Source organism: Micromys minutus (genome assembly GCF_963924665.1).
Source record: "Micromys minutus genome assembly, chromosome: 22".
NCBI lineage: Eukaryota > Metazoa > Chordata > Mammalia > Rodentia > Muridae > Micromys > Micromys minutus.
The window spans coordinates 4,333,846-4,361,597 of NC_137957.1; the positions used below are offsets into that span (position 1 = coordinate 4,333,846).

Consider the following 27,752-nt stretch of genomic DNA (forward strand, 5'->3'; position numbering starts at 1 on the left):
GGGGTTAGTATCCAATTTATAGAGTTATAAAGAACAATCTGCCAATACATTTGGAATAACAAAAAATCCACGATAGTGAAACCCATTCTCAACAGTAAAAGAACTTCTAGGATAATCACTATCTCTCACCTGAAGCTGTATCACAGAGCAATAGTGATTTTAAAAACCCTTCATGGTATTGGTACAGAGTCAGGCAAGTAGATCAATGGAATAGAACTGAAAACCTAGAAACAAACCCACACACTTTTGGTCACTTGATCTTTGGCAAAGAAGCAAAAACCATTCAGTGGAAAAAAGATAGCATTTTTAACAAATGATGTTTATTCCACCAGTAGTCAGCATGTAGAAGAATGCAAACTAACTCATTCTTATCTCCTTGTATAAAGCTCAAGCCCAAGTGAATCTAGAACCTCCAAATAAAATCAGATACATTTAAACTAATAGGAAAGAAAGTGGTGAAGAGCCTTGAACACAGTGGGAAATTCCTGCACAGAACATCAATCACTTATATTCTAAGATCAAGAATTGAGAAATGGGAAATTATAAAATTGCAAAAATTAGTAAGTAAAAGGACACAAACATTTACAACCATTTCAGAAATAAATGTCACAGTTTCTCAGAAAATTGGGAATAGCTCTACATCACAACTTAGCTATACCACTCTTGAGCATATACCCAAAAGGTTATGTTCCTCCATTCCATAAGAACACTTGCTCAACTATCTTCATAACATCTTTATTCATAATAGTGAGCAATCAGAAATAACCTAGATGCCCCTAAAACAAAGGATAAATAAAGAAAGTGTGATATATTCACACATTGGAATACTATTCAGTTTGATTTTAAAAAACAGACATTTTAAAAGGTAACATCTATTCTCTGAATGATCACAATCAACATTCTTTCAGTTGTAAATTAAAGAAAACAAAAAAGAAAAAGAAAAAAATATATATTGTTTTCTATAGTAATCAAAGAAATTCTCCAGAGGTACTAATGTACTACTCTTAATACTTTTATTTTAGAGAGATGAAATAAAATTTTGTCTAATAAATCTTCAAAGAAAGATTAATAATTTAATGAGGTACTGCAGATTAATATTAGAAAACATAATGGTATAATCATTACACTGCTATAACATTTTATTAAACAGCTGAGAGATAAGAGAGGTTGCTGCATTCCAGTGAATGTGAATTGGACTCCTAGTAGCCATGTGGGGCAGTTTAAACTCGAAGGTTGCCTCTAAGTCTAACTACAGGGGAACACAGTTACATGCATGCTTATATAATCAACTACACATGCAACAAGTAATAGAAAATAATAATAACAAAATTAATTAAATTCAAGTATCATTAAATAATATTATTAACTTGTATGCAAACCAATAAATAACATGTTAAATGTAATATTTTATGTTAGTGATAAAACAGTTTTCTTCAAGCTATACAATAACTTTATAAATGATTTAAATTTTAAGATATATTACGTGATTCAAGTGTGTGTATTATCTCTGAACTTTTGAATTGAGTTCATCTCTGGCCTTAACAAAATAATGTAGCATTTTGGGATGAAGATACACCCTAGCAGGCCCACACTAGAGGCCAGAATAGAAAACACTTCAACTGCTACCATGACTTTCCCCTTGGAACTATGGTAGACAGGAAGAAAGGTGACCCAGACACTGCAGAACACCAGCATGCTGAATGTCAGATATTTGGCTTCATTAAATGTGTCAGGTAGATTCCTAGCCAAGAAAGCAACTGTGAAGCTCACTAAGGCTAGAGATCCCAGGTATCCAAGAACACAATAGAATGCTATGACAGAGCCTTTGCCACACGTGACAGTAATGTAGCCATGTTCAGAGTGTGTATCAATGTCAACAAAGGGAGGGGATGTCCACAGCCACATTCCATAGAGAATTACTTGGACAAGAGTACAGATGGGAATGGTGTATTTAGGTATCCTTGATATCAGCAATCCCCTCATTCTTCCTGGAACAGTGATCCTGAAGGCCAGAACCACAGTAAGAGTTTTGGCCAAGACTGTGGACACTGACACGGTGAACAGAATTCCGAATGTAGTCTGCTGTAGGATACATGTCGTAGTATTGGGATTTCCAATGAAGAGCAAGGAGCAGAGAAAGCAACATGTCAGGGATGTTAGCAGAATGTAGCTGAGAGAACGGTTATTAGCCTTCACAATGGGAGTCTCTCTGTGCTTCACAAAGATCCCAAGGACAAGAACAGTAAGTGCAGAGAAGCACAGGGCGAGGCAGACAAGAGCCATCCCCAAAGGATCTTCATAAGCCAGGAACGCCATAGCTTTGGGCAGGCAGTAGGTTTGCTCCTTGTTTGCATACCAATCATCTGGACACTTCACACACTCTTCTGTGTCTATTGGAAAAGCAAACAATCACCAGCATAGTTCTGTATTGTCTCTTATTCATAGGATACCTCTGCCAAAGATTTTGAAATATCTTAACACAATTTGCCTTCTTTTTGCTATAAATAGCCATTGAAAATATAGATCTAAAGCAGCATCTTATATTTTATAGTATCTTTCATGTTTGTGGTATAGAAAATCTTTTTCATAACTTTGGTATAAATAAAAATGTCTATTAGCTTTGCACATTTATGATATTTTTTATCTTGAGAGTAATCAAAATCATATTGTGTCTTAGTAATGTGGTATTTTTTAGTAATATACTTTGTACTTGGTCATTTGTGATATTGTAAATTTTATATATACTGTTTATGAGATGTGCCAGTTCTGATTTCAGAGAAAGTTGAATTTATATTAGGTAAACTGTCTGAATTAATAAGCTATGGGTCTGTTTTCATATTGTCACAAGGTTGTAGGAATCTGCCCCCCTAAATTTTATTCATAAGGGGAAATTATTCTAATGTTCAAGGTAGACATCTTGTGAATCTATTGACTTAAAAATTGCTATGTTGACCTCTCTGGCCAGCAATTACTGTCCACGCTTATGACTAGCTTATGACTGTTCCCCCTGTTCCCCTGAAGATACCACAGCTTGAGGCATCCCAAGAGATCTGCTGTACTCAGGGAATCTGGTAAGTACCTTCCTGAAGTCCTACAATTGCCACTGGATGTTCAGTAGACTCGAGACCCATCATCCTCCCAAACCCCTGCCTTGTAAATTCCCCTTTCATCCAGTGCTTTCTGCTGGGGAAGAATGCTGGATAGTCTGCTCCTCTGAAGACACCACAATGTGAAGCAGGAAAGAGATTTGCTGCTCTCAGGACAACTGACACAACAGCCTGAAAGCATCCCATGAGATCCACTGCACACAAGGCAACTTCCACCACAACCTGAAGGCATCACAGAAGATATGCTAGCACAAAGGGCAAATGGGCCACTGACCACCAGCTTGTCTGGTGCCTGGAAGACACAACCACTTAAAAACATCCCAGGAGTTTCTCTAAACACAAGGCAACTGTGAAACCGACACCATAGAATGAAGACCTCCTGGCAGCTCTGGTGCATGCAGGACAACTGACCCAAAAGACTGAAAGCTTTCCTAGAGTTTCTCCAAACACAGTGAAACAGAAACCATAGTCCGTAGACCACAACCACACACACACACGAGAGAGAGAGAGAGAGAGAGAGAGAGAGAGAGAACGGCTTTACATGGGGAAAGAGCTTGACTGCTCCTCTGAAGACCCAACAGTCTGAAGTCCTCTCAAGAGATCTGCTGGATCCAGCACAACATATCAGCAGCTTCGCTCCCCCCTTAAAGATACCACAGGTCTCACGATCTGCCAGCAGTAGGCTGAGCTCCCAAGACAGCCTCAAAAGTGCTCTTCCACTTGAGCCAAAAGTGAGCCTAACACACAAGCCTACCAACTATCCAGGGAGGGAGCACCTGGAGTTCTCAGAGTTCAGGAAGTGTGCTGATTACTGGAAAAGGTCCTTTCTGTCCCAGAGAGAGAGGCTTGTCTCTGCCATAAGAACTCTGCATCTACAAGCAGAAGTCTGAGCGCCCAGAACAGCCTCACAAGAGCTAACAAGGATAGAACCGAGTCACTGCCATCAAAACTCACTGCCTGCCCGCATAGAGCAGAACACCCTGGAGCAATCTGCCTCCTGATCCCATGGGCCATCAGACCCACAGGAGAGACAACCATCAGTCGGAGAAATAAAGATCACCTATAATCACAGAAAACAAGATGGCAAGAGAAAAGGGCAAGAACCCAAGCAACGAAAACCAAGACAACCTGGCAAAATCAGAATCCAGTTCTCCCACCACAGCAAGTAGATTTCCCAACACTCCAGAAAAACAAGATTTAGACATAAAATTGTAATTCATGATAATGACAGAGATCTTCAAGAAGTGCATGAATAACTCCATTAAACAGTTACAGGAGAACCAAGAGAAATCACTAAAAGAACCACAATAAAACATAACCAAACAATGAAATGAAAATAGAAATAGACACAATATTTCATATTTCAATATGAACAATGAAATGGAAATAGAAACAATAAAAAATCACAAAAAGAGACAACACTGGAGATAGAAAAATAAGAAAGTTATCAGGAGTCATAGATGCAAGCATCACAAACAAACTACAAGAGATAGAAGTTAAGATTTTAGGGGCAAAAGACAACATAGAAAACGTAGACAAAACAGTCAATGGAAATGCAAAAATCAAAAAGATACTAATCTTAAATGTCCATGATATCCAGGACACAATAAGAAGATAAAACCTAAGGATAATAGGTGTAGAAGAGGGCAAAGAATATAAACTAAAAGGAACAGTAAATATCTTCAGCAAAATCATAGAAGAAAACTTTCCTACCCTTACAAACAAGAAGACCATGAACATACAGGAAGCCTACAGAACTCCAAATAGATTGGACCAGAAAATAAATACTTTCCAACGCATAATAGTCAAAACACCAAATGTTCAAAACAAAAGAAAAAAGCATACTAAAAGCAGAAAGGGAAAAATGGCAAGTAACATATAAAGGCAAACCTATCAGAATTACACAAGGCTTCTCAACAGAGACTATGAAAGCTAGAAGATCCTGGACAGATATTATACATACTCTAAAAAAACACAAATGCCAGCCTGGGTTACTATATCCAGAGAAACTCTCAATTACCAAAGATAGAGAAACCAAGATATTCCAGGACAAAGCCAAATGTATACAATATCTGTCCACAAATCCACCCCTACAAAGGATAATAGATAGAAGATCTAACAAAAAAAGGGGAAATACACCATAGAAAAAGTCGAGAAAATAATCATGCAAAAAAACTAAAAAAAGGAAAGCACAAAAACATAAATCTACCTCTTACAACAAAAATAGCATAAAACAACAATCATTATTCCTTAATAACTGTTAACATAAGTGGACTCAATTCCCCAATATAGAAATATAGACTGTCACACTGGATGCATTAACAGTATCCAGCATTTGCTGTATACAGGAAACTCATCTCAGAGACAAAGACAGACACTATTTCAGAGTACAAGTCTGGGTAAAAATCTTCCCAGTAAATGGTCCCAAAAACAAGCTGGCATAGCCATTCTAATATCAAATAAAATTGATTTTCAACCAAAAGTTATCAAAAAAGATAAGGAAGGACATTTTTTTTTACGCATCACAGGAAAAAAACTATCAAGATGAACTCTCAATCCTAAATATCTATGCTCCAAATACAAGAGCAACCATATTCATAAAAGAAACACTACTAAATATCAAAGCATATATTGCACCACACACAATAATAGTAGGAGCCTTCAACACCCCACTCTCATCAATGGACAGATCATGGAAGCAGAAACTAAACACAGACACAGCAAAACTAGCAGAGGTTATAAAACAATTGGAATTGACAGATATCTAGAGAACATTTGATCCTAAAATGAAAGGATATATTGTTTTCTCAACACCTTGCAGCACCTTCAGCAAAATTGACCATATAGTCAGTCACAAAACAAGCTTCAACAGATATAAGAAGTCAAACCATGGACTAAGGCTGGTCTTTGATAACAACAAAGACAACAAAAAGTCCACATACACAGGGAAGCTCAACAATGATCTACTCAATGATAACGTGGACAAAAACGAAATTTAAAATATTTTAGAATTTAAGAAAAATGAAAGCACAAAATAACCAAACCTATGGGTTGCAATGAAAGCAGTACGAAAAGAAAATCTCATAGCTCTGCGTGCCTCAAAAACATGGAAGAGAGCACACACTAGCAGCTTCACAGCACACCTGAAAGCTCTAGAACAAAAAGAAGCAGATACACTCAAGAGGAGTAGATGGCAAGAAATAAACAAACTCAGAGCAGAAATTAACCAAGTAGAAAGAACAAGAGCTATACAAAGAATCATAAAAACCAGGAGCTGGTTCTTTGAGAAAATCAACAAGATCAATAAACAATTAGCCAGACTAACTAGAGAACACAGAGTATCCAAGTTAACAAAATCATAAATGAAAGGGAGACATAATAACATAACCTGAGAAAATTTAAGAAATCACCAGATCCTACTAAAAAAGCCTATACTAAACAAAACTGGAAAATCTGGAGGAAATGAACAAATTTCTAGACAGATATCAGATACCAAAGTTAAATTGGGATCAGATAAACCGTCTAAACAATCACATAACACCTAAATAAATACAACCAGTCATCAAAAGTCTCCCAAATTTAAAAAAAAAAAATAAAGAACTGTAGATTGTCCTGAAGCTGTTAGTATTTTAATGTTAATTCCACTTCCACAAGAAGTGTTGACTAGTCACGTGACTCCAACTAAACATTCCCATCTTAATTACTAAAATAAAGAAAAGCCAGAGTGACTGGGTGGGACAAGGGAAGTAGAGACTGCAGAGAGGTGTGAGGAGGTCACAGGAGGTCAGACGATGGAGAGAGAAGATCATGGCAACATGGAGCTTCCCAAGAACCAGCTAGACCCAGGTGTGATTAATTGGTATTAAAACACTATGAACATTAAAGATTTTACAGGTCTAATATCTCATATAGAAGGGCAGTTTGTATCTTTGTCTATTTGATGAAATCTTGTTGTATAGAGGGTTTGTGGATTGAGAGTTGAATATATAAACCTACATAAAAAGCTTTCATGCTGTAGAGTTGTGTTTGTGGGATTTGGGGGTACAGAAACACCCCAGGACAGAGGCAGAGAACAGGCGGTAGTAAACTGCCAAGGGAAGAGAGTTGCATGGACAAGTTGGGTCATGAAGACAGTTCAGACAAGGCGCCAGAGATGCACGTGGCTCCATATCAGAGTCGGGCCTGAGAAGTTAGAATTTTGGGTGGGTAAAGTGATAAATTGGTTAATATTTTTTAATATTTACTGCAACACAGGATTAAAAGGTTTCACTGCAGAATTATATCAGACTTTTATAGAAGACCCAATGCCAATACTCTCTAAACTACTCCACAAAATATAAACAGAAGAAATACTGCCCAACTCAAATCTTCTGAGCCACAATTATAAACATACCTAAACCACACAAAGGATTTACAATGAAAGAGAACTTCAGAACAATATGCCTCAAGAACATTGATGCAAAAACATCAATAAAATTCTTGAAAACTGAATGCAAGAACACATCAAAATGATCATTTCAACATGTGATCAAGTAGGCTTCAACCTAAGGATGTGAAGATCAGGATTCCAAGGCTCAGATGTACACATAGTATAAGCAATATACAGCAAGCCAGTAGCCAACATCAAACTAAATGGTGAGAAACTTGAAGCAATCCCACTAAAATCAAAGACTAGACTAGGCTATCCAGTCTCCCCAATCCAAAGTATTAAAGGAAGTCTAGTTCAGTGCAATTATACAACAAAAGAAAGTCAAAGAAATACAAGACAGAAAGAAAAATTCAAAATATGACTATTTTCAGATGATATACCAGTATATGTAAATAACCCCAAAAATTCAAACAGAGAATGTTTACAGCTGAAAAATAACTTCAGCAAAGTAGTTGTATATAAAATTAACTCAAACAAATCAGTAGTCTTCCTCTACTCAAAGGAAAAATATGCTGAGAAAGAAATTGGGGAAAAGATACCCCTCAAAATAGTCACAAACAATATGAAATACCTTGGTGTGATACTTACTAGGCAAGTGAAGGACCTGTATGACAAGAACTTCAAATCTCTGAATAAGGAAATTTAAGAAGAACTCAGAAGATGGAAAGAACTCACATGCTCATGGATTGGAAGAAACAACACTGTAAAAATGGCCATCTTACCAAAAGCAATCCACAGATTCAATGCAATCCCCATCAAAATTCCAACTCAATTCGTCATAGAGTCAGAAAGACCAATATGCAAATTCATCTGGAATATCAAAAAAATCTAGAATAGCAAAATCTATTCTCAACAAAAAAAAAAAAAAAAATTTCTGTGGGACTCACCATCCCTGACCTCAAGCTATATAATAAACACATGGTATTGGTACAGAGATAGGCATGTAACAGAATTGAAGACCCAGAAGAGAACCCTCACACCTATGGTCACTTGACCTTTGACAAAGGACCTAAAAACATTAAATGGGGAAAAAAGCCTCTTAAACAAATGGTGTTGGTTCATCAAATAGTATTGGTTCAGTTGGCAGTCAGCATGCAGAGAATTCAAATCAATCTTTTCTTATCCCCTTGTAGAAAGTTCAAGTCCAAGTGAACCAAAGATCTCCAAATAAAACTAGGTACACTGAAACTATTAGAAGAAAAAGTGGCGAAGAGCTTAGAACACATAAGCACGGGGGGGGGGGGAATTTCTGTAACAGACACCACTGGTTTGTACTCTAAGATAAAGAAATGACAAATGGGACCTCATAAAATTGCATAGTTTCTGTTATGCTAAAAACACTGTCAAGAAAACATAACATCAGCCAAAAGACTAAGAAAGGATCTTTACCAATCCCATATCTGACAGAGGGCTAATATCCAATATATGCAAAGAACTCAAGAAATTAAACAACAGAAAAACAAACAATATAAGTAAAACATGGGGTACAAAGCTAAACAAAGATTCTCTAGCAAGAAATACCCTATAGGAAGAGAGGGCTAGGTGTAGCACATGGTAGGCGTGGCCCTCCGGTTGGTCCAGGGGAGCAGGAACTCTGCCATAGGGACATGGTGTCCACCCGGAAGGCCTTTTCGTGTGGACCAAACAATCAACCCATTTGGCACCAGAAACAGTGAAGATTCAGGAATGCAGGCCTGCGGCATGAGTAGCAAAGGTACAGAGAGGTCTGAGCCGAGCATGTGGAAAGCAATGTCCCCCGACTGGTTAAGAGGAGCAGTAACCATGGAATATGGACTTTGCTATCTGACCAGAAAGCCATCGAGTTAAACACTTCTTCATGTTAAAAGTCTTGGAAAAAATAGGAATTCAAGGCCCATACCTAAACATAATAAAATCAATATACAGCAAACAAATAGCCAACATTAAACTTAATGGTGAGAAACTTGAAGTAATTCCACTAAAATCAGGGACTAGACAAGGCTGCCCACTCTCCCCCTACCTATTTAACATACTACTGGAAATCGTGCTTATGGTAACTAGTGGGATTTCTATGCATGCTATCAAAGCTCTAAAAAAATTAAGTACTGACAAAATTATTCATATAATGTTATACCAAAATGCCTTTAAAAATCTGTAAATGTATGCCTCTTTTTTTTAAATAAAACGGTAAGGAAAAATAAGAAAAAGAACAAAAACAAACAAACAAACAAACCATTCTGCATGTCTAAGCTTCAGGAATAAAAAGTTTAATCCTTAATGCATAATGATTTATCTTCTTTTATTTTAATTCTGAGTGTGTAGTCTTCTGATACATAGGAAAACTCAACATATAAAAAAGAAGAATTCCTTTGTATTATTATTACATTTACTCAGTGACTGAGTGCATCTACAAGTTCAAGGTCTAAAATGTGTATTGCAATAAAAAATATAAGCACTTAGGTTGTAAAAAAGTAAAGAAGAAAAGAAAAGGAAATACCCAATGGCCGAGAAGCACCTAAAGAAATGCTCAATATCCCTAGTCATCAGGGAAATGCAAATCAAAACAACCCTGAGATTCCACCTCACACCAGTCAGAATAGCTGAGATCAAAAACTCAGATGACAGCAGATGGTGGCAAGAATGTAAAGAAAGAGGAACACTCCTCTACTATCAGCGGGATTGAAAGCTGGTACAACCACTCTGGAAATCAGTCTGATGGTCTCTCAGAAAATTGAAGATAGTACTACCTGAAGACCCAGTGTTTCCACTCCTGGCATATACTCCAAAGATGCCCCAACATATAACAAGGACACATGATCCACCATGTTCATAGCAGCCTTATTTATAATAGCCAGAAGCTGGAAAGGACCCAGATGTCCTTCAACAGATGAAAGGATACAAAAAATGTGGTACCTTTTCACAATGGAGTATTTCTACTCAGCTATTAGAAACAATGACTTCATGAAATTCATAGGCAAGTGGATGAAACTAGAGACTATTATCCTAAGTGAGGTAACTCAGTCACAAAAAGAATACACATGGTATGCACTCACTGATAAGCAGATACAAGTCCAAGAAAGCTCTGTTTACCCAATGCACAAGAAACAATTCACAGAGTGCGCAGAACAGGGCCCGGCCCATCTGCCACAGATATCAGCAGCGCCTAAAGTTTTAAAGACTGCTGAGGAGGAGACCTGGGCAGCCAGGGAGCAGAGATATCTCTGCGGGGTGAGCACTGTAAGCGCACCCCCAGCCCTGCCTGATCCAGGGAAGAGGAACAGAACTTTGGAACTTCTGTTTCCACCTGGCGACACTGAGGCATAGAACAGGGCTCGGCCCATCTGCCACATAGACCAGTGAAGACCCAGGGACACAGACCAGATACAAGGGAAAGGCGAGAACATATCACTGACAACAAAATGGCAAGAGGAAAGCTAAAGAGTATATCCCAAGGAAACCAAGACAACCTGGCAACTCCAGAACCCAGATCTCCCACAACAGCAAAAATAAGAATGCCAAACACTCCAGAAAAAGAAGATGCAGACCCAAAATCATACATCAAGATGCTGATAGAGATACTTAAACAAGAACGGAAGGAAAAGCAAAAAGAATCAGAAGCTTTTAAAGAGGAAGCAAGAAAAACACTCAAACAACTCAAAGAACAAGTGGAAAACACACCAAAGAGACGAAGGAATGGAAGAGGGAATTTAAAACGGAAATTGACACAATAAAGAAATCACTAAAAGAGATAACCCTGGAGGTAGAACACCTAAAAAAGAAATCAGGAGTCACAGAAGCAAGCATTTCCAATAGATTACAAGAGATGGAAGAGAGAATCTCGGGGGCAGAAGATAACATTGTAAACATGGACAAAACAGCCAGAGAAGATGCAAAAAACAAAAAGGTCCTAACCCAAAATGTCCAGGAAATCCAGGACACAATGAGAAGACCGAACCTAATGATAATAGGAATAGAAGAGGGAGAAGAGTATCAACTAAGAGGCACAGTAAATATCTTCAACAAAATCGTAGAAGAAAACTTCCCTACCCTCAAGAATAAGATGACCACGAGCATAAAAGAAGCCTTCAGAACTCCAAATAGGTTGGACCAGAAAAGAAATACCTCCCGACACATAATAGTCAAAACACCAAGTGCCCAAAGCAAAGAAAGAATACTAAAAGCGGTAAGGGAAAAAGGTCAGGTAACATATAAAGGCAGGCCAATCAGAATCACACCCGATTTCTCAACAGGGACTATGAAAGCTAGAAGAGCCTGGACAGACATCATGCACACCCTATGAGAGTACAAGGGCCAGCCCAAGCTGCTATACCCAGCAAAACTAATAATGACCATCGATGGAGAGATGAAGATATTTCAAGACAAATCAAAATTTACAAAATATATGACCACAAACCCAGCACTACAACGAATTATAGGTGAAAAACCCAATACAATGAGGAAAAATACAGCCTAGTAAAAACAAGAAAACTAAAAGAAGAAAAAGACACAGACACAACTCAACCCAAAAAAGCAATAATGGCAGGAAACAGAAACAACTATTCCTTGATATCTAACATAAATGGACTCAACTCCCCAATAAAGAGACATAGGCTATCAGACTGGATACATAAACAAAATCCAGCCTTTTGCTGCATACAGGAAACTCATCTCAGAGACAGAGACAGACACTATCTCAGAGTAAAAGGGTGGGAAAAAAACTTCCAAGCAAACAGCCCCAAGAAGCAAGCTGGAGTGGCTATTCTAATATCGAATAAAGTAAATTTCCAACCAAAAGTTATCAAAAAAGATAAGGAAGGACACTTTGTACTCATTACTGGGGAAATCTCTCAGGAGAAACTCTCAATCCTTAACATATATGCTCCAAATAAAAAAACACCCACATTCATAAAAGAAACCCTACTAAAGCTCAAAAAATACATCTCACCCCACACAATAATAGTGGGAGACTTTAATACCCCACTCTCACCAATGGACAGATCATGGAAACAGAAACTGAACAAGGACACTGGAAAACTAGCAGAGACTTTTAACCAACTAGAATTAATAGATATATACAGAACATATTATCATAAAGTAAAAGAATACACATTCTTCTCAGCACCCCATGGCACCTTCTCGAAAATTGACCACATAATTGGACACAGAACGAGCCTCAATCGATATAAGAAGATTAAAATACTCCCGTACATCCTCTCAGATCACCATGGTCTATGGCTGGTCTTTAACAACAACAAAGACAACAAAAAGCCCACATACACATGAAAACTAAACAACGCTCTGTTAAACGATAGCCGGGTCAAAGAAGAAATAAAGAAAGAATTAAGGATTTTCTAGAATTCAACGAAAACGAAAACACAACATTCCCAAACCTATGGGATGCAAGGAAAGCAGTACTGAGAGGAAAACTTATAGCCCTAAGTGCTTCCAAAAAGAAACTGGAGAGAGCTTACATCAGCAACTTGACAGCACGGCTAAAAGCCCTAGAACAAAACGAAGCAGATATACCCAGGAAGAGTAGACGGCAAGAAATAATCAAAATTAGGGCAGAAATAGACCAAATAGAAACAAAAAGAACCATTGAAAAAATCAACAAAGCCAAGAGTTGGTTCTTTGAGAAAATCAACAAGATTGATAAAACCCTAGCCAGACTAACTAGAGGGCAAAGAGAGAGTATACAAATTAACAAAATCAGAAGGAAAGTGGCGACATAACAACTGAAACTGAGGAAATTCAAGAAATCATCAGATCCTACTACAAAAACTTATACTCCACAAAATTGGAAAATCTGGAGAAATGGAGGAATTCCTAGACAGATACAAGATCACAAAGTTAAACCAGGACCAAGTAAACCATCTAAATACAACTATAACACCTAAAGAAATAGAAGAAGTCATCAAAAGCCTCCCAACCAAAAAAAGCCCAGGTCCAGACAGGTTCAGTGCAGAATTTTATCAGACTGTTTATTGGGGATATAACACAAATACTCTCCAAGCTATTCGAGAAGATAGAATCAGATGAAATACTACCTAACTCATTTTTGAGGCTACAATAACCCTAGTACCTAAACCACACAAAGACCCTAAAAGGAGAGAGAACTTCAGACCAATCTCACTTATGAACATTGATGCAAAAATACTCAACAAAATACTTGCAAACCAAATCCAAGAACACATCAAAACGATCATTCATCATGACCAAGTAGGCTTCATCCCTGGGATGCAGGGATGGTTTAACATAAGGAAATCTATCAACGTAATCCACCATATAAACAAACTCAAAGAATAAAACCACATGGTCATCTCACTAGATGCTGAGAAAGCATTTGACAAAATCCAACACCCCTTCATGTTAAAGTCCTGGAAAGAAGAGGAATCCAAGGTCCATACTGAAACATAATAAAAGCAATATACAGCAAACCAACAGCCAACATCAAACTTAATGGCGGGAAACTTGAAGCAATCCCACTAAAATTAGGGACTAGACAAGGCTGCCCACTCTCCCCCTACCTGTTCAACATAGTACTGGAAGACCTGGCCAGAGCAATTAGACAGCAAAAAGAAATCAAAGGGATACGAATCGAAAAGGAAGAGATAAAAACATCACTCTTTGCCAATGACATGATAGTGTACTTGAGTGACCCCAAAAATTCCACCAGAGAACTCCTACAGCTGATAAACAAGTTCAGCAAAGTGGCTGGATACAAAATTAACTCAAACAAATCAGTAGCCTTCCTATACTCAAAGGACAAACATGTGGAGAAAGAAATTAGGGAAAAGGTACCCTTCACAATCATTACAAAAACTATAAAATACCTTGGTGTGACTCTAACTAAGCAAATGAAGGACCTGTATGACAAGAACTTCAAACCTCTAAAGAAAGAAATTGAGGAGGATCTCAGAAAATGGAAAGATCTCCCATGCTCATGGATTGGAAAAATCAACATCTTAAAAATGGCCATCCTACCAAAAGCAATCTACAGATTCAATGCAATTGCCATTAAATTCCAACCCAGTTCTTCATAGAATTGGAAAGATCAATGTGCAATTTCATATGGAATAACAAAAGACCTAGAATAGCGAAATCCATCCTCAACAACAAAAAAACATCTGCGGGAATCACTATCCCTGACCTCAAGCTATATTACAAGGCAATTGTGCTGAAAACTGCATGGTACTGGTACAGAAATAGGCATGTGGATCAATGTAATAGAATAGAAGATCCAGAAACGAGCCCTCATGCATATGGTCACCTGATTTTTGACAAAGGAGCAGTAAACATTCAATGGGAAAAGGACAGCCTATTCAACAAATGGTGCTGGTCCAACTGGCACTCAGCATGCAAAAGAATGAAAATAGACCCTTTCTTATCTCCTTGTACAAAGCTCAAGTGCAAGTGGATCAAAGATCTCCACATTAAACCAGATACACTGAAACTATTAGATGAGAAAGTAGGGAAAACCTTAGAACACATAGGCACAGGAGAAAATTTTATGAACAAAACACCAATGGCTCAAGCTCTAAGGTCAAAGATTAACAAATGGGACTTAATGAGATTGCAAAGTTTCTGTAAGGCTAAGGACATCGTCTAGAAAACAAAACGGCAACCAACAGAATGGGAAAAGATCTTTACCAACACCACATCAAATAGAGGCCTAATATCCAAGGTATACAAAGAACTCAAAAAGCTAGACACCAGAGAATCAAATAACCCTATTAAAAATGGGGTACAGAGCTAAACAAAACGTTCTCAGTTGAGGAACACCGAATGGCCGAGAAACACCTGACGAAGTGCTTGACATCCTTAGCCATCAGGGAAATGCAAATCAAAACAACCCTGAGATTACACCTCACACCAGTCAGATTGGCCAAGATCCAAAACTCAGATGACAGCAGATGCTGGCGAGGCTGCGGAGAAAGAGGAACACTTCTCCACTGTTGGTGGGGTTGCAAGCTAATACAACCACTCTGGAAATCTGTCTGGCGATACCTCAGAAAATTGGATATAGTACTACCTGAAGACCCAGCTATTCCACTTCTGGGCATATACCCCAGAGACACTTTAATACACAACAAAGATATATGCACCACAATGTTCATAGCGGCTCTATTTATAATAGCCAGAAGCTGGAAGGAACCCAGATGTCCTTCAGAAGATGAATGGATACAAAAATTGTGGTACATATACACAATGGAATACTACTCAGCCACCAGAAACAATGACTTAACCAAATTCTTAAGAAAATGGCTGCATCTAGAGAATATCATTCTGAGTGAGATAACCCAGTCACAAAAGAACATACATAATATCCAGTCACTGATAGTGGGATGCTAACCCCCAGAGGCTCGCACTGCCCCAGAAACAACTCACAGACTGTAGGAAGTCCAAGAAATAAAGAAAACAAAACAAAACAAAAAAATCTTTACACAACAAGAAAACTTTGACTATTTTCATGTTACATTTTTTTTTTGCATGTACTTTGTGCTCATTGTAACTATTGGGTTTTCGATGCATACTGTCAAACCTTTAAAAAGATCAAGTACTGACTATTCATATAGATTTATGTGAATATTATTTTAAAACCTGAAAAAAAAGTACTGACAAAAACGTATTGTATAATTTTACGCAAAAAATGCTTGAAATCTGTACATTTATCTTTGTTTTGTAAAATAAAAATGTTTAAAAATAAAATAAAATAAAAGGACTTTGGTTAAAGAAGGGGTCCCAGCAGCTTTTGCTGTAAAACTCTATACATCATGGATAAATGAAAAAGACATAAATGCAGTTGCTCAGAGTCTTCAAAAAGTGGGCGTGAACAGCAGACTGACTGAGCTGTTCCCTGCCAATAAACAACGCGTTAGCACTTCACTAAGCATTTCACTGAGGCAGGCTTGAAAGAGCTTCTGGAGCATGTCTGCGACCAGCAGACCATTGGGCACAGAAGGAGTTCCAGAAGGAGCTTTAGAATGGGTCCCATGGGGACTAATTCAAGGACATAATTTATATGTCAAGGAAGAAATTAAAATAAAATTACATCCCAGAACCAGTGGTCATTGGATAGTGTGGTCAAGTGTGATGAGCACCGTGGAGTGGAACAAAAAAGAGAAGCTTTTAACAGAACAAGCTATCAAGTGCTTGGAGCAATACAGCCCTCTACTTGCTGCCTTCACTACTCAAGGTCAGTCGGAGCTGACTTGGTTACTGAAGATCCCGGAGTATTGCTATGACAACGTTCACCTCATGGAAGCCTTCCAGAAAATAGTGGTGCTTTTTTTATAAAGCTGAGGTCCTGAGTGAAGAGCCCATGATGCAAAGGGGAAAGTGTCTTCCTTGAGCAAATGAAGACGCTTTTAGAATGGTTCGAAAATGCTGAGGAGGAATCTGTGTCTGAAGCCAAAGAAGGTGACTGAATTTTGAAACAACATCCTCAGTAAAGCAAACAGGAGTTGTAGATAAAACATCATGTCTCATGTGTCCTGGTTCTTACATCTTCCTGCCTCCCTATATCAAGCATGATATAAGGGCTTTCATGGCTGTTTTTATCTTAACTGTTTTTATGGTTACTGGAAATGTTGGGTTTGGTTTCTGAAACCATGTGTAAGGAGCTGTAGGAGTCGTAGAATTGAGTCTGATGTTGCATTGGTTTTCAGTTACCTTCTACCTACTCTATTTCTACTGTAATAATGAGCAGTTCACTGTATTTCCTGGGCTTTCTATATAAACTGTTTTCAAGATGAAAAAAAAAAGAAACAATTCACAGACATTATGAAGCCCAAAAAGAAGGAAGGTCAAAATTGGCATGTTCCAGTCCCTCTTAGAATAAAGAACAAAACTCTCATGGGAGAAAATGAAAAGTCAAATACAGAAGCATGGATTGAAGAAAAGATCACTCAGAAGCTGCCTCACCTAAGATCCACCACATATGCAGTCACCTAATTTAAGCACTATAGCTGATCCCAAAAAGTACTTACTGGCAGAAATCAGACAGAGATGGTCCTTCAGGGACTATGCTAGAGTCATATACATACAGCTGATCATGCTTGCAGCTAATCACTGGTCTAAACTCGGGGATCCCAATGAGGTTGCTAAAGAAAGGTCCTAAGGAGATGAAAGGGGTTGCAGCCTCATGGAAAAATTATCAACCAACCAACCCCCCCCAAAACTCCCATGGAGTAAAACACCAAACTCTGTGTGCATTTTGAGAAACCTAGTGATTCAGTTGTGTATTTAGGTGAAGATGGCAGTGTCTGGCATCAATGTAAGAAAATGCTTTTGTTCCAGAGAGGGCACATTGTCCCAGTGTAGGGGAATGAAAAGGCAATGGGGAAGAGAGGAGGAAGGGAGTCAACCTTAGTGAAGGCAAATAGAGGGGGAGGAGAGTGGAGTGGGGTAAAGATATAGCATCTCAAATGTAAATACAGAGTATCTAATAAAAAAAATACAACACCCCTTCATGTTAAAAGTATTGAAGAAATCTGGAATTCAAGGCCCATATGTAAAGACAATAAAACAATTTACTTAAAACCAACAGCCAATATCAAATTAAATGGAGAGATACTTGAAGCAAACACACTAAAATCAGGAACAAGACAAAGATGCCCACTCTCCCCATATCTATTCAATATAGTACTCAGAGTGATAGCTAGAACAATAAGACAAAAAAATAGATCAAGAGGATACAAATTGACAAAGAAGAAAAAAAGTATCACTATTTGCAGATGATAAGATAATATACCTAAGTAACCCCCAAAAATACTACCAGGGAACTTCTACAGCTGAAAAACAACTTTAATAAAGTGAACAGATGTAAAATTAACTCAAATCAGTATCCTTTATTTATACAAATGGTGAACAGGATGAGAAAATATTAGAAAACAACTCACTTCACAATAGCCACAAACAATATAAAATATATTGGAGTGATTTTTAACCAATCAAGTGAAAGATCTGTATAACAAAAAATTCAAGGATCTGAAAAAAGTCAAAGGAGACCTCAGAAGAGCAGAAAAAACCAATGCTCATAGATTGGCAGGAGTAAAATAGTAAAAATGTCCATCCTACCAAAGGCAATAAACAGACTCAGTGTGATCCCCATCAAAATCTCTAAACAATTCTTCAAAAACATGGAACGAGCAATGCACAAATTTATCTGGAAAGGAAAACAAACCATAATAGGGAAATAAAAACTTAGCAATAGAAGAAGTGCTAGGAGAAATCATCATCCCTGGCCTCAATCTAAACTACAGAGCAATAGACATAAAAACTGTATAATGTTGGTACAGAGACATTGTTAGATGGAATAGAATTAAAGACCCAGAAAGAAAAACATGCACTTAAACACACTTGATCTTTGGCAAAGAAGCCAAAAATATACAATTGAAAAAAAGAAAGCATCTTCAATATGTTGTGCTGGTCTAACTGGATGTCTGTTTGTAGAAGAATGAAATAGACCCATATTTGTCACCTTGCACAAAGCTCAATTCCAAGTGGATCAAGGACCTCAACATAAGACCAGATACATTGAATCTAATAGAAAAGAAAGTGGGAAAGAGCCTTGAACTCATTGGCACAGGGAGAAATTTCATAAACATAATTCTAATGACTCATGCTTTAAGATCAGAAATTGATAAATGGGACCTCATGAAATTGGAAATCTTCTGTAAGGTAAAGGACACAGTAAACAAGACAAATAGGCAACCTACAGATTGGAAAAATCTTCAATAACCCCACATCTGATAGAGGGCTAATATCCAATATATATAAAGAAATAAAGAAAACAAAACAGTTATATATATATAACTCAAGGAGCTAACCAACAAATAAACAAAAAAACCCAATACAAAAATGGGGTATAGAACTGTCTGAGTTAGGGTTTCTATTCCTGCACAAAACATCATAACCAAGAAGCAAGTTGTGGAGCAAAGGATTTATTCATATTACACTTCCATATTGCTGTTCATCACCAAAAGAAGTCAGGACTGGAACCCAAGCCAGTCAGGAAGGGAGCTAATGGAGAGGCCATGAAGGGATGTTACTTACTGGCTTGCTCAGCTTGCTTTATTATAGAACCCAATTCTACAAGCCCAGGGCTGGCATCACCCACATTGGCCGGGCCCTCCACCCTTGATCACAGTTGAGAAAATGCCTTAGTGCTTATGGAGGAATTTTCTCAAATGAGGATCATTTCTCTGTGATAACTCTAGCTTGTGTGAAGTTGACAAAAAACCATCCAGTACAAGAACTAAACAGAAAATTCACAACAGGGGAATCTCAGATTGTTGAGACACATCTAAAGAAATGTTGAAAGTACTCAGTGATCAGAGAAATGCAAATCAAAATGATCCTGAGATTGCTCCTTACACCAATCTCATGGTTTTGGACTGAGACCAAAATCTCATGTGACAGCACATGTCGGCAAGAATGTGAAGAAAGAGGAACACTCCCCTATTTCTGTAGGATTGCAAATTGGCACAACCAATCAGGAAATTAAACTGGAGGTTCCTTAGAAAACTGGAAATAAATCTACCTGAAGACTCAGCTATACTACTCTTGAGAATATACTCAAAAAAATTGCCTTACTGGAACACAGAAGGACTTTTTCCGAGATGTTCATATCAGCCTTGTTTGTGATAGCCAGAAGATGAAAACAACCCCCCAGATGACCCACGATAGAAGAATGGATACAGAAAATATGGTTCATTTACACAATCGAGTACTACACAGCTATTAAGAATGAGAATATCCTGAGTCTTGTAGGCAAATGGATGAAACTAGAAAATATCATCCTGAGTGAGGTAATTCAGACTCAAAAGGACATGTACAGTATATATTCATTGATAAGTGAATATTAGCCAAAAAAAGTATACAGAATACCCAAAGTACAGTTCACAGAACTCAAATAGGTTAACAAGCTGAAGAGCCCAAGTGTTCTCAATCCCACTTGAGAAGGAGAAAAAATAATTCACAAAGTGTTGGGAAGGAGAGACCTAAGCGGGAAAGTGGACAGGGTCAAAAAGAGAGCATGATCAGGTATGGGTGAGGGAAAAGGACTGAAGCCCTGAGGGAAAGCAGAAAGGATGGAAACAGGCGACCTTGAAAGTTGGGAGGTTGAGAGTAGCCTCCAGAATGTACCAGAGAAATGGGAGGTGTAGACTCTCGGGACTCAAAGGGAGAAACTTCAGATGAAATGCCCTGCTGTGGGGAAAGAGAACATGTAGAGTCCACTCCAGTAGAAAGACAGGGCATCATATGGAGGAATGGGGTTGCCATCCTCAGTCAAAACTCTGACCCATGATTGTGCCTGTCTGAAAAAAGAGAGACCCCAAAGCCTGACTGAGGCTATGAAGTGCTCACAAAAATGGACTATCATGACTGCCCTTCAAAAACCACAACAAGCACCTGGAAAAGTCAAATGCAGATATTTGCACCCAACCAATGGACAGAAGCTGCTGACCAATGTGGTTAAATTAGGTTAAATTAGGGGAAAGCTAGAAAAGCTAAGGAGGAGGGTGACCTTGTAGGAGGACCAGAAGTCTATATTTATGTGAACCCCAGAGATGTCTCAGACACAGGACCACAAACTATGCAGCATACACCAGCTGATATGAGGCCCCTAACACATATACAGCAGTGAACTGCCTGTCTGGCTTCAGTCAAAGAAGATGCACCTAACACTCAAGAAACTGGGGATCACAGATAGTGGAGAGGCCCTGTGGGGTGGGAAGTAGGAGTGGAAACATTCTCATGGAGAAGGGGGGTTATGGGACATGGAATAGTCAGAGGATGAACCAGGAGGAAGATAATATTTGGGTTGTTTAAAAAATATTAAATAAAATCAATCGACCAGAATGGATAAAATCAAAAACTAAGGCAAAAGCAGATGCTGGTGAGGGTGTGGAGAAAGAAGAACATTCCTCCATTTTTGGTGGGATTGCAAGCTGGCACAACCACTCTGGAAATCAGTCTGGCAGTTTTTCAGAAAACTGGACATAGCACTACCTGAGGACTTAACTGTACCACTCCTGCGCATATACCCAAAAGGTGCTCCAACAAACAACAAGGAAACATGCTCTACTATGTTCATATCAGCCTTATTTATAATAGCCAGAAGCTGGAAAGAGCCCATATTTCCTTTAGTAGAGGAATGAATACAGAAAATGTGGCTCAACTATTAAAAACAATTACTTCATAGAATTCTTAGGCTGTAATTATGGATGTAACTGGAAAATATTATCTGTGAGACCATGCTCAATCCCACACAGCCTGTCTGAGAAAATGCTGCTTCTGATGCTTTCAGGCCAGCTCACTGGGAAGCATATAAACAAATCTCAGCACGGTGCTTATGTCTAGTCTGGGCCTGTAAACTCTGGCAGGTCAATGTTCAGTGGGTTGCTGAGATTAAAGCTTGGCCGGTGGAGTGTGTTAACCCCAGCCTGGCTCTCAGAGGCAACGCAGAGCCAAGATAGGGCTCCTGAAAAGACTATTCACTGGGGACAAAAGGATCCCAGAAGGAGAAGATTTCAACATGTGTTTTATATTTGTGCACTTCTCTCCTTTTTTTGTCCTTTTTAAATAGCTTGAGATTCAACCATTTGTTTGCCTCTGAGATTGGCCATAGTTGTTTTTCTAGGGCTTACATGTGTGTGCACGAAGGGACTTAGGGGGTGGCTGGTCTGGCTAGAGTTTACATCACCTTCTCCTGTGGAGGCGGGATTTGGGGCATGGCTAGACCTGTCCCACTGTGGTGGCATTAAGGCAGAGTGGGTTTTCAAATTAGCAGGAAACATTATGAATTCATAAACATTATGAATGTAAAGCAGTGTTTGCTGCCAGGAGCCTGATATATCTGTCTCCTGAGAGGTTCTGCCAGTGCCTGACAAATTCAAAGTTGGATGCTCAGAGCCAACCAGTGGAGTGAGCACAGCATCTCCAATGAAAGAATTAGAGAAAGGACTGAAGAAGTTGAAAGGGTTTTAAGCCCCATAAGAAAAACAACAATATCAACCAACCAGATGCCTCAGAGCTCACAGGGACTAAACCACCAAACAAATAGTATACAAGAGATCCATGGCTCCAGCTGCATATGTAGCAGAGGATAGTCTTGTCGGGCATCAGTGGGAGGAGAGGCCCTTGGTACTGTGAAGGCTCAATGCCCCAGTGAAGGGGAATGTCTGGGCAGGAAGGCAGGAGTGAGTGTGTGAGTGGGGGAGCACCCTCATAGAAGCAAGGGAAGAGAGGTGCATAAGAGGGTTCCAGAGGGGAAATTGGCAAAAAGGGTAACATTTGAAATGTAAATAAATAAATTATCTAATAAAACAAATAAATAAAAATTTTTTTAAATTCCAACTTAATGATTCTACCACTTTGGGTTTCTTTTTATAAATGTCCATTTTCGGGAACTATGGCATTTACATATATTTTTAAGTTATACAACTATGTAGGTTGACCTTTATTAACATATAAAAGAAACACAAACTTGCTGGAAAAACGTATAAATTATTTTCTAAATTATATAAAATAGAAATGATACATAATAAGAGAAATTAGGAGAATTTTTCCCACCTAGGAGTTACATATTCCACTTTGGTATATGCTGTTACTTTGATTGCAATTTACATATATTATACATCATTAAAGATTGATACATTTTCAATATTGATTCTTTCCACTGAGAAATGTATTATTTTATTTAGTCTTCTTTGATTTTTCTCAATAATATTGACGAGAAACATGATCATATGCATTAATTTTTTTTAATGCAGAAGCAGATGCTCACAGCCAACTATTGAACTGAGAATGGGTTCCTTAGATGGAGAAGTTAGAGAAAGAATTGAAGAAATTGAAGGGGTTTGCAATGCCATAAGAACAATAATGCCAACCAACCAGAGCTCCCAGGGACTAAACCACTATCCAAAGAGTAAACATGGAGGGTCCCATGGCTCCAGGCTGCACATGTAGCAGAGGATGATCTTGTTGGTCATCATTGGGAGGAGAAGCCCTTTGTCCTGCCAAGGCTTGATACCCCAGTGTATGTAAAATGTCAAGGCAGGAAGGCTGGAGGGGGTGTATGGGAGGGTGAATACCCTATTAGAAGAGGAGGGTAATTAGATAATGGGTGTGAAGGGGAATCCAGGAAAGTGAATAACATTTGAAATGTAAATAAAATATAACCAATGACAAAACAATTTCTTTACATATATCATAATTTCATATCTAATAAACACCAGAATTCCTATATTAGTTTGTATATACAATATTAAGAGCAAGTATAAATAAAAAATATAACCAATAAGTTTATATTTAGCTAATAGTGAATTCATAAATAATTAACATTAGCTATATATCTATGAGGTAGTGTCATCTTTACATGAATTTTATGACATTTTTCATATATGATGTTATTCTTAGCTCTTTTTCTGCTGACATTATACACTAGCCACTTCACAAAAACTAATTAATATTGATCATATTTTCCACATCATATCTCTACATCTACATTCAAAGTTTTTACTTCAAACAACATTAACTTTTAATATACTTCTGGACATAATTAACATTATATTCTAACAGTTAGTTATTTGTAATAATTCTGTAAAAATTTAGTTCAGTCACCTAATATGTTTTAAATAATACTTTTCTAAAAACTGGCCCTTGTCTCTCAAGAATGTAGATACAACTATGTCATCTCATAGCTGATTTGCCTATATTCACTTCAGTTTTGTGGCTTAATCACAAATTTTATTTCCATATGTTACTTAACCTGTAAATAAAATAACAACATAAAATACAGCATATGCTTTGATTTTTGGCTTGACAGGAGAGTTGACCCCCAAAGGAATGCATATTTCTTAAACTGAACATTAAACCTTTGAGTACCCAGCCATTTTCAGTAAACTATCTGAGAATTGATGTGATAGGGCTATGAAAAACTTGTATTTTCACTATGATCAATACATTGGTGAAAACAATAATAGGTAGTCACATGTGTGAAATATCTGAGAGATGTGACACTTGCCATAATCCTCAGCTCTCACGCCTGCTTACCTGAGAAAATACACTCTTTTGTGGGTCTAGTAATACACAAAAAAAAATGTGGCTGAACAAATGGTATGAGTGTTTTATCTCAGAGTAACACTACTTGTCATATAAGCTGCTTAAAATAATAGGAGATTTTATGTCTAAAGTTCCCTATCAAGGTTTTTTATGTACATAATGCATATAAAACATGTAGTCTGAAGAATTTTCTCACAAGGCATGTAATGACCTGTAGTGTTGGAAATCTCATTGGCAGGACATCGGGAACAATCAAAACAACAGTCTGCTTTTCCTTCTTGATGATATTTCTTGAAACCAGGATCACAAGGCACACTGCACACAGAAGTGGGAAACTGGGAAAAATCAGATATGTGTTAATAACAGAAATTTCTTTTGCTGTCTATACCTTGTAACATGTACAACATCTTGTAACATATTGATATATATTAATAAATGTATTTTCAGTATGATTTGAATAAAATAGGTTGCCAGTATATAAATATGTACTCTGCTGCATAATAGCATGGGTACGTAAATTAATTCAAGAAAATATATATCCTTCTCAAAAATGAAAATGGGAATAAATAAGAGAGAAAAAAGAACCACTTTGAGGTTTCATTAAAATTAAAACTTGATGCAACCCACCTGTTTACTTCCTGTAGCCACTCAAACTAATAGACGAGAAAGTAGGGGAGAGCTTAGAACACATAGGCACAGGGGAAATTTTCCTGAACAGAACACCAATGGCTTATGCGCTAAGACCTAGAATCGACAAATGAGACTTCATGAAATTGAAAAGTTTTCTGTAAGGCAAATGACACTGTCAAGAGAATAAAATGGCAACCAACAAATTGGGAAGGGTCTTTATTATTCCTTAATCTAATAGGGGCTACTATCCAATATATACAAAGAACTCAAGAAGATAGAGTCCAGAAAATAAAAAAGTCATATTTAAAAATGGGGTACAGAGCTAAACAAAAAATTCTAAACTGAGGAACAATGAATGGCTGAGAAGCACCTAAAGAAATGTTCACCATCCCTAGTTATCAGAGAAATATAAATCAAAACAGCCCTGAGATTTCTCCTCACACCAGTCAGAATGGCTAAGATAAAAAACTCAGGTGACAGAAGATGCTGGTGAGGATGTGGAGAAAGAGGAACAGTCTTTCATTGTTGTGGGATTACAAGCTGACACAACTACTCTGGAAATCAGTCTGGCAATTCCTCAGAAAATTGGACGTAGTGCTATGTGAAGACCTAGCTATTCCACTCCTGGGCATATACCCAAAAGATGTTCCAACATATAATGATGACACATGGCCCACCATGTTCATAGAGGCTTTATTTATAATAGCCAGAAGCTGAAAAGAACCCAGATGTTCTTCAGCAGAGGAATGAATAAAGACAATGTGGCTCAGCTATTAGAAACAATGACTTTATGAAAATCCTAGGCAAATGGATGGAACTTGAAGCTATCATCCTGAGTGAGGTAACACAGTCACCAAAGAACACACATGGTATGAACTCGCTGATAAGCAGATGTTAGCCCAAAAAGGTCTGAATACTCAAGAAACAATTCACAGACTTATGAAGCTCAAAAAGAAGGAAGGCTAGAATGTGGATTCCTCAGTCCTTCTTAGAAGGGAAAACAAAATACTCACTGGAGAAAATAAAAGGTCAAATGGAGGAGCAGGGATTGAAGAAAAGATCACTCAGAAACTGCCTCACTTGGGGATTCACCCCATATGTAGCCATCAACCTCAATCACTATGCCAAGAAGTGCTTACTGGAAGAAACCAAGTATAGGTGTCTCCTCAGAAACTCTTCCAGAGTCATACAGATACAGCTGAGCATGCTTGCAGCTAACCATCAGACTGAATGCAGGGACCCCAATGAAGGAGTTAGAGAAAGGACTGAAGGGGATGAAAGGGGTTTAAACCTCATGGGAAGAACAACATTATCAACCAAACAAACCCTCCAGAGCTCCCATGGACTAAAACACCAACTACTGAGCACGCATAGAGAGAACCATGGCACCAGTTGCATATGTAGCAGAGGATAACATTATCTGTCATCAATGGAATAAGAGGCCTTTGGTCCAGTGAAGGCTCGTTTTTCCAGTGTAGAGGAATGTCAAGGCACTGAAGTGGAGTGGGTGATTGGGAGAGGGTGCACCTTCGTGGAAACAAGTGGAGAAGGAATGGAGGCGGAAATGATAACACTTGAACTGTAAATAAAAACAATATCCAAAAAAATTTTAATTAAAACTTGATGCAACCCACCTGTCTCCTTCCTGTGGCCCACTCTATCATGTCCTCAGACAAGAACAGTTGTTGATCATGTGGAAAATAAGGAGAAAACTGTCCTATCTTCACCTTTAGTATGTGACCTTGAGGAAAATTCAAAACTTTGAAAATATCATACATCGCATCTAATTTTTCTTCTTGATTAGTATTCACCGGATCTCCTACAGGATTAATAAATCTCATATTCTTCAGAAAGGAATTTACCTAAAAAATGCATAACCTTATTATTAAATATGCTAACACATTAAGAAAGAAATGTTCTCTGATGGATATTTTTGTACTTTTAAATATCCCTTTCAAAATGCAACTTTAATTCAAATAACTAAAAAGCATAGTAAGATGAAATTACATTAGATGTATTTAGGTGCATTTGGTTTCTTATTAAACATAAACTTTCCTGGGTTTTTGGGGGGCTTTGCTCATTATCCATTGAACGTTTTATACACACACACACACACACACACACACACACACACACACACGTGTGTGTGTGTGTGTGTGTACATGCCAGGGTTTTTTTTTTTTTTCTTTTTTTTCTTTCCAATACTGGGATTACAGACTAACACATCCATGCCCAGTTTGTAACTGAGTTGTTGGTATTTGATTAAGGTCCTGATTGATATAGAGTATGTTAATTTTTAAATGTCAACTTGATAAAACTTACGGTCATATTTACCTGCATGCACCTAGGTATTAGCCCTTTCCAACTTTCCATTACTTGAATATCTTGGAGATCCATGTTGTGAAAGGCGTGTGCCACAGCATACACAGCATTATATATGTTGTAACGCTCATCATTCATGGCCATGTCAAAATTGTGCCACGGCAACCATTCCAATGTGGTATTAGATGAGCAATGATTCAGTGTTTTATGGTCAC

General features: G+C 37.9%; 1 protein-coding gene and 1 pseudogene across 2 annotated transcripts; one reads left to right on the forward strand and one right to left on the reverse strand.

Moving 5' to 3' along the window:
- Positions 1-1,488: 1,488 nt before the first annotated feature.
- On the reverse strand, positions 1,489-27,681 carry LOC308435276 (vomeronasal type-2 receptor 116-like; the record flags this gene model as incomplete). Its single annotated transcript, XM_080935948.1, has 3 exons — positions 1,489-2,390; positions 24,797-24,920; positions 27,592-27,681. The coding sequence occupies 3 exons, from the start codon at positions 27,679-27,681 to the stop codon at positions 1,489-1,491; spliced, it is 1,116 nt and encodes a 371-aa protein (XP_080792074.1).
- On the forward strand, positions 9,088-16,943 carry LOC308435228 (eIF5-mimic protein 2-like; annotated as a pseudogene). Its single transcript has 2 exons — positions 9,088-9,260; positions 16,236-16,943. The product of its transcript is annotated as an eIF5-mimic protein 2-like (transcript).
- Positions 27,682-27,752: the final 71 nt, after the last annotated feature.